At 31.5% G+C, this 8,922-nt stretch overlaps 2 protein-coding genes across 2 annotated transcripts in view; both read right to left on the reverse strand.

The window, feature by feature from the left end:
• Window positions 1–8,922, reverse strand: part of LOC108966700 (protein piccolo-like) — a 63,779-nt gene that overhangs the window by 18,098 nt on the left and 36,759 nt on the right. The window lies entirely within an intron of this gene.
• Window positions 6,722–8,922, reverse strand: part of LOC108966770 (trypsin-1-like) — a 4,325-nt gene continuing 2,124 nt past the window's right edge. The window contains exons 2-4 of the mRNA XM_018929811.1: window positions 7,853–8,216; window positions 7,243–7,631; window positions 6,722–7,173 (exon numbers count right to left, since the gene is read on the reverse strand). Of these exons, the coding sequence (XP_018785356.1) occupies window positions 6,820–7,173; window positions 7,243–7,631; window positions 7,853–8,216 (1,107 nt within the window). The 3' untranslated portion in view covers window positions 6,722–6,819. The remainder of the gene's footprint in view (window positions 7,174–7,242; window positions 7,632–7,852; window positions 8,217–8,922) is intronic.

Raw genomic sequence — 8,922 nt, forward strand, 5'->3', positions numbered from 1 at the left:
ATCATTAAATGCACTGATATTTTTCCTTGCAACATGCTGTTAACAACATTGCAGGAAGTTAACTGTGATTTTATTAATAAGAAATGTTGCACCAGTTTTCTTTGAAACATGTGGCTGCACGCCAGAAAGTGAAAAATATAGCGAAAATTTAAATTGGATTGTTTAAATGGAAATGTTGCACACATTTTTTGGCTACATGTTGCTAGCAACATTTTAAATTATGCCATAACAGCCATATGCTTGTCAGAAAATTCAAAATTTATATAAATGTATATACATAATGTGCTCAAATTTTTTTGCAACATGTTGCTGCAACATTTAGTATTCTGACTGACACAAATACATTTATATGATATTTATATGATATACAACATAGTACTACATTTAAGTGTAGGAAGCAACATGTTGCTAGTTACTCTTCTACTAGCGAAGGTAATACATCTAATTTTCACAAATAAATTGAAAGTTGTTTTGAGCTGAAAATGTAACTAATAAAAAAATCATAAATAATCGTCAGACAGTTGTAGCAACAAAGCATTTTGATTTTTGCTTTTATAAAAAATGTTTAAGCTTTTTTTAACAATGTAATTTAATTACTACCTATAGCACCTATTTAATTTGCGCTTTTCTTATGTATATAAAGTTGTGGCAACTTTGTATACCTTACTCTCAGCAACATTATGCCTACCAAATTTTCAAAATATCATTTATGCAGCTTTTATTTTAAAAACAATTAATATTTATTTTAGCTCAGCATGCAAATATTTTGCCAAAATAGCCAGATTCCAAAGACTTTCGCTCATAAATGTTGCCGCAACATGTTGCTAGCAACATACTGAACCCACTTTTACGCAAAATTTTCATTGGTTTCTTGCAGCTATCACTTTCTGTTGTAAGAAAATTACCAATTAATGTTATTAAAGCAACATTTTGCATTTAAAAACTCTCTAATATCCGCTCTACGGTCATTCTTCTCGCAACAACTTACATTAAACTGAAAGTGCATCTAATTGCAACATTTAACTCAAATGAAACAATCATACGAAGTAATTAACCATAACATTGCACATAAATGCCACAACAAATGCTAAGTTTTAATATAGTATTTCACTTTTAAAACGCAAAGAAAGCTCTCGCATGCAAAAGTATTGCAGAAAAAAGTTTATAAAATTGGCAATTGAATGCTTCAATCGCAAGAGATAACAGATACATATGTTTTAAAAGCTGCATTAAATGTTTTACATTTTAATAGACATTAAACGTTATAATAAATTTTGCAAGCCATAATTGCAACAACAATACTAATAACAACATTACATTTATGGCGGCCAGCATGTTTACGCGCTTGACTTCACGTCGACAAGAAAGTTGGCAATTCAAATGGCGCATTAAATTAGCATAATAATTAATGTAATAATATACAACAACAACAAAAAGAGGAAAATGTTGATAAATAAGAAATTTGCATAGAAGAATATGATTTTCATCATTCAGTTTGTATGGCAGCTATATGCTATAGTTATCCGATATCAGTGGCTTCGATAAATGAACAGCTCTTGCTAAGCAAAAGATGTGTACAAAACTTCAGATCAATATCTCCAAAACTGAGGGACTAGTTCAGGGTACAAAAAAAATTGGAACTCAAATGTGCAACATTAGGTGCAACACATACATACGCCGCTATTTTTATGCACGAAGCTGCATTATTTTCTTATCTTTATGCACACATATATGTGCACCACTTCGCATGTCATTAAGGCCATAAAAATCAACAACAATGGCTTGGAGTTGCACGAGATTGTATGCAACAGCGATTTTTTCACATAATTTGCAACATACAAGCATATAATCACACATTTTATGCGCTCAAATGTACACAAGTTAATGTTGTTTGCATTTTCATTTAAAAAATTACTGCTGCAAAAATGCCAGCAACTCACCCATTTCTTAAGGCAAATGATTAGTTGCTCACTTACTTTGTTAAATTTATCGCTTTGTGGTCGCTTTTAAGCGCAATATGTGCGCGTGTGTGTGTTTATGTGCTTTCATATAAAAATGACAGCGTATGTGTTGCTTATTTACATAAATGACGGCAAAATACTTTTAATTGCACTGTGTGGCTTGCTGCAGCGCATACAGATAGTTTGCGGCAAAAAATAGTGCGCAATAAGGCATGTAAAATGACGGAAGAGGAGACAATGAAGTCATTGGTTGGCTGATGATTAGAAATTTAAGTTTATAACAATTATATTCATAAATGGCAACAAATGTAGCTAAACAAATAAATGTTTAAAAATATTTTAATTCTCACTATTTCTTTGAAATGCAAGAAAATTTATTTTAAAAAATCAGATGTTGCTAAACATGTTGCAGACACAAATGTTGAGCAACATTTTTTTTTTTACTATATTTCCAATTAAAAGCATATCTTCACTCAACGTATAGATGTTGCTATAAACATGTTGCACAAACAAATTTTGAGCAACTTTTTTGGCGCAATAAAATTGTTATACCGTTACCTTGATAATTGCAAACACAATTTTGAGCAAATAAATTTAAATATTTTTATATTCATATTACTAAACATGTTGCTGGTAGAACGTTTAGCAACATTTACGACATAATACAATTTTTAGACAAGGCAGAATTGCAACTAAAAATTAAATTTACATATTTTTATATTCATGTTGATAAAAATGCTGCTGAAAGAACGTTTAGCAACAATTTTAAACCATGAAACTTTTAGACAAAGGTAAAGCAATGGTAATTGACATATGAAGCATCTGTTTTCCCAGTGATGTTACGAACATGTTGCAGAAATAAATGTTGAGCAACATTTTCAAAAAAGTGCCATTTTTTGACAAAATTAAATTTCCATGAATATATTTTTATATATGTTTTCATATACATGCTGTTAAATACATGTTGCTGAAAAAACTGTTGAGCAACATTTATGATACAATGAAATTATATGACAAGGGTAAATGAAGTTCAACTAATATCATCATGTTGCAGAAATAAATGTAGAATAAAATGTAGATGCAATAAAAAATTATAGACAAAATTAAACTATAATTAAAAAGTTATTAATTATAACTTAATAAAAGTTAAAGCATACTATTGTTGCTAAACATGTTGCTGGAAAAATATTGAGCAACATTTTCAATAAAGTGAAGTTTTTTGACAAGATTAAATTTCCAAAAATTTTATGTATATGTTTTCATATTTAAGTTGCAGTCGAAACATTGATTTAGAAAACTATGGCAAAACAATTAATAAAAGTTGCTCGAGTTCTTGTAGAAAAAATGAAAGCTCTACATCCTTCTTTGATAGGCTTGTTCTGAAATGTGGATTAGTCTAAACACCCCAACCACCTTATATAAGCGGTACGCTATATTTACTTTTAGGGACTAAAACTTTCTAAAATGAACCTTACTGACAAAAAAAAAAAAACTTTACAAATTTCTAAAATGAACTTAACTGAAATAAAGCTCCTCCCTCTACCGCTTGACAAAAATTTCTACACATATATATTTTTTGCAGATTTTCAGTAACCACCAACCGTGCTTCATTTCATTTTTATATTATTTTTCATTAACTTGTTTTTTTTTTTTAATTTTTTTTTTTCTGATATATCTCACAGAATTTTAATTTAAAATTAAATTACAAATAGCTGACCTTCACGAAAACTTGCCACTACTAACCAAGTGTGAAAACCGATTTGTTTAAATGACAAAGTTGAGTGAAGTTCTGTCACGAGTTGAAGTTGATGAAACAGAAAAGCAATAACAAAGTGTATACATATAGAAATAACAACAACAGCCGACTAGGAAAAAATATTAAATCAAAATAATCTTCCAGCAGCTAATCGATTTTTCGCGCTTAACAACTGTTCAAGTTCAAACAACAAAAGCAAACGAAATTGATTAGTAGAAAATCGAAAATCACAATGTTATGAAGTAATATTTGTTATGCCTAAGCTAAACGGAAAAGCATATAAGAGAGGGATATTTTAATAAAAAGTTGGTTCACTGCAGAAATATACATATATATGTGACCTGATCTATGAAAAGGGAGCTAACTTGCGAAAACTAGTTTTCTGGGAAACAGCTGTTAAAAAAAAAGCATCTCATCTTCCATCCGAATCAACTAAAAAGTGAAAATTGAGTTTTTGATACCTAAGCCACCATTCCGTAGACCAGGTCACATATGTAGATACATATGTGGCGTTTCTCATTCATGTATTGACATTGTCAATGTAAATGTTTGATATTTGATAAATGTGGTATTTATGGCAACACCTGCTCTGATTATTTTTAGTTTTACCATATTATCTTAGTTTASTACATATTATATTTTTTTACAAAAAAAAAAAAACAAAAAAAAAAACATCCCTATAGGAAAATCTTTGCTAGTAAAAGTCATTAAAACGCACTTAACTTCTCGCTCTTTCTCCCTCTTCGTACCAATCTTCCGCTTAACCACATTTCTCAAGGCATACTCTCTTCACATTGCATTACAGTGCATTGCCTGCTACCCTCGTTCACCATTGTGACATGCGTATCCAAGGACATTGACTAAGTGCCGCACATTGTTATCGCTTGTAAACTGTCAACGCTGTGAATTTTTCAACTGCCAATGCCAACAGCAATAATCACCCGTGCAACATTGCTGACATACATACGCGCATGCAACCCTGTAAGTATGTAAACCATGCCGCGTTCATCGGCAGCCTTTGAAGCTGTGTTGGCGTGCTGTAACTGGCTGGGATGTCCTTTTGGAGCTGCACGATTATCGCATTGGAATGCCGACTTGTTAGTCAACATTTGTATGTTTGTATGTGCAATATTCGAGGTATGGTTCAGCTGTGTTGTTGACGATAAATCGCCGCATAATTGCCACATATTTTTTGTAAACAATTATTTGCGGTCTGATGGCAGACGACAAAGTCGTTTGCGAGACACGTTGGGATTTGCTGAAAGACAGGTAAAGATTGTAGATTTTTGTGACAATAAAAGCGACTTATTAAGGAGTGAGGAGGTGGGTGTAGTTAATATACTTGAAAAGCCCAAAAAAAAATAAAAATATATATATATATGAATTAATATATATAACTAGAAGTATATTACTGAATTTCGAAATACTACAGGAATAAATCTACAGTATATTTGGCATAGTCTTTAAAGCTTTCACACATTAACATAAATCCATAAAATTGAATTGTGAAAATAGATTCGATTTATTTATTTATATATTTATAGTGAACAAGAAAGCTTTTGCCATAAATTTATCAAGCCTCCATTGCCATATAATGTACTTCGTTTGCATAAATATTGTTTATGAATTTTTTATAAAAATTTTAGCATTCTGGAGCTTTATAAGTGAAACTTTTTAATGTCATAAAGCTTTCGCAATAAATTAAATGAGATTTCTTTAACAGAGTGACTCATATGCATAGATTTTAATTTCTGAAATATTTTCGATGTATTCTTAGAGTTATACTAAATACGCTAAAAAAGCTTTCTAATAAAGTAAGTGTGCTTTCACTGCCAAACGGTGTAACTTGGCTAAATTTTATTTCAAAAAAGCGTTTACATTAAAGTAATTGCGCATGCGTTATCAAACAATGCATTTCGTTCCAAAAAAAGTTTTTTATGAATTTCTTATACAAATTTTAGCTTTCCGAATGACAAATGAAGGCTTTTAATGTCATAAAGCTTTCGCAATAAGTTAAGTAAGCTTTCACAATTTAACAGAGTGACCTATGTGCACAAATTTTCATTTTTAGAACATCTTGGATGCTTTCTCTTCGAAAAGCTTTTGGAAAATATACGTAGGGTTTCACATTCTTAGACTATATTTAAAGCTCGCTGTTTAAAAAAGCTTTCACTTTTAAATAATTGGGCTTTCACTCTTAAATGGAACGCCTTTATTTTTATTTAAAATTATGACATTTTTAGTTTATGTTCGGAGCTTATTATAGTCGAAAGCTTTCTCTACTGATTTAGTTCAAATTTTATTTTTATATAATAAGCCTACATTTTATTTCCAAAGTATGTTAGAAAAATTTCTAAATCAATGTCGCAGCTTATTATACCAGAAAGCTTTTTGGTAGAAAGTAATTGGACATTCATGTTTCATATTATACATTTCATTTCGTTGTTATAATCTATGGCAAACATTTTTAGATTACCTCGAAAGCTTTCAAAATTAAGTAATTGAGCTTTGATGCTCATATTATGTGCTCCATGTCGATTCATTTTTAATTTTAAGATAGATTACATGGAGTTTTAAGTTATTGTTTAAAGACTTTTGTGTCAAAAAGTTTTTAAAATAATCAATTGAACTTTCACTCCAAAAAAAAGTATACTCCGTATGCATAAATTTCGTAATATATTTCATAAGTTTTTAAGTTAAAATTTAAGCCTTCTATACCAAAAAGCTTTCGCAATAAAGCATAGAAGCTTTTACTCTCTTATACGATGTTTGATACGCATTTTATTCGTGAATTGCATTTTATCTTTCAAGCTTCTTCAAAAGCTTTTCCTAGCTTCCGAAGATATTATTGTGTTAACAAGCTTTCATGATAAATAATGAGCTTTCACTAATAATTACAAATTTTTTATGTATTTAGAATACATCAAATCATTTCTGAAAAATGTAGTCCCCAAATTCTTTCCACAGTAAAACAAATAAATAGTTTTTAAAATAAATAGCGTGAGTTTAATATTTTATGTAAGTAAAAAGTAAATAATGTGTTTATAAAAATTGTAGCAAAATAAATAAATAGGAAAATTATATGGAAGTTGTTACGCCTATTTATTTCGAACAATAACAGGCATTTCTCGTATTTGCCGCGATCCATTCCAAGTAGTGACTGACGCGCGTATAAATACCCGGTGCATTTGGTCGAGCGCAGCCATAACCGAAGGAAACAACACCAGCCAGTCGGAAAATGCCATCACGTACAATCAGTGGACCACCACTGTCACCCTGACAAGCATCCTTGCCACCTTCGCCGACATGACCGGCACATAACATCGTAGCCTTAATCATCGACTTATACGAAGTAGCACGACATTGAGCATTCGTGATAATCGGTACTGTGACCTCACGTAAAACACTCGAAACACTGCCATCCTGAGTGGTTAGACCCCAGCCAGCAACGATAGCCTGTAATTGAAAAAAATATATACACATTTAGAGAGAATCAACTTGAGATGAGAAATAGTTCAAACAAACCTCTTTGAAGTCAAAATTGTGTGTTCGCGATCTAGGCAAACACGCCGGTCGAATGGGATCCTTCAACGGGACGGGCTTATTCAATTCAATCAAAGCTATATCGTGGATCAAAGTATCTGTGTTGTACTTTTTATGTATAGCAAAAGAGACGGCGCTTCTCATTATGCCCATGTTCTTCGGGGACCGATTTGTCTGCAATAATCTCACGGTAGTCGTCATGACTTTTTGTCCTGTAACGCAATGAGCGGCCGTGAGTACATAGAGATTGTTTATCAGTGTGCCGCCGCAGTAGAGAAAACCTCTCATGAGTATTTGTGCGGTCCAGGGGTATTTATTGGTTTGCACAACAGTGCCACCAACGATGCGATTCTCGTTTGGCACGCCGCAAGCTGGCAAGCGAAGACGAAAAGGAAAGAGATACAACAAGAGATAGAGAGAGAGAGAGAAAATATGAAGGAGTGCGCGAAAAAGATAGCAAGCAAAGCGAAAAATATTTATAGAGAGTTGGAACAGTTAACCGCGCGCGGAGAACGTTCGAAGTGGCATTGATTGAAGAAAAAATTCAAAATTACTAACATTTTCCATCTCATTTTAGAGTCTCAAAACTTACTGCAATCAGCGCATTTTTTGAAACGCAAGTTACTCGAGTCATCATCTGTGTATTCACCATCCTCAAGATCGCTACCACCCAACACTGAAGAGAGTATTTGCTCTTTCTGCGCATTTATAATGTCATCGATGAAGTCACCCATTACACCGGGTGGCGGTGTGCCAATAGGCTCAGTGCTGTCAGCTTGACTTTCGGCGGATATGGTGGGTATGCGCGCAGGTGGGCGTGGATAAAAGTAGCCGCTGAAATTTTGCGCGGGCGCTTGTTCGGTAGGAGGTGGATAATAGTAGCCAGTATTATAACCATTTTCCTGTGGTAAAGCGGCATTTTGATTGTACGGCGGTTGGTAGGAGTAGCCAGAGTCCTTTGGTGAAATGGAGCATTTTTTATTATTGGAAAATATATTGTAGATAAGTTTATTAAAAGTTTTTATTATATTCGATGTGCTGTATTTATATTGTGTTGAGATTATATTTTCTTATTTGAATTTATTTTTCGTTTTATAAATTTTTTTATTTTTTTAAATTTATTTTCATCAATAAGAATAGATTTTTTATTACAATTTTAGATTTTCTTCACTACTACTTTTGTCTTCAAATGTAAGTTTCATTAAAATATAAAATAAAAAGAAATTCCAGAAATTAAACGAAAAACGCAAAAATATAAAACTTTGACCTTTTAAGTATTGGCTCGAAACAATTAAAATTGTAAATATTAAAAAACAAAGTAAAATTAGATTTAAAATATTTAATCCTGTTGCACATATGTATATTTTTAAGAAATTGGGTTTTGAACGCGTTTAATAAATTATTTGAAAGCAAAGTTTTTTATTTCCTTTTTATGTTATTACAACAACAAAAAATCAATATTTCAATATATCAGTATTTAATTTTAGATTCGAAAATATTAATTTTCCACAATAAAATATTCATCAAATTGGGACCGATGCAAAATAATAAATTTGAAATAAAAAAAATTAATTCAATTCCTTTTGAGCTTATTGGTATATATTGCGGAATTAATTTTTTAAAATCAACGTTTTTTAAAATAATTTTTTTTATTTAAATAGT

Source organism: Bactrocera latifrons, unplaced genomic scaffold, assembly GCF_001853355.1.
Source record: "Bactrocera latifrons isolate USDA-ARS-PBARC rearing strain unplaced genomic scaffold, ASM185335v1 scaffold_17, whole genome shotgun sequence".
Classification (NCBI taxonomy): Eukaryota; Metazoa; Arthropoda; class Insecta; order Diptera; family Tephritidae; genus Bactrocera; species Bactrocera latifrons.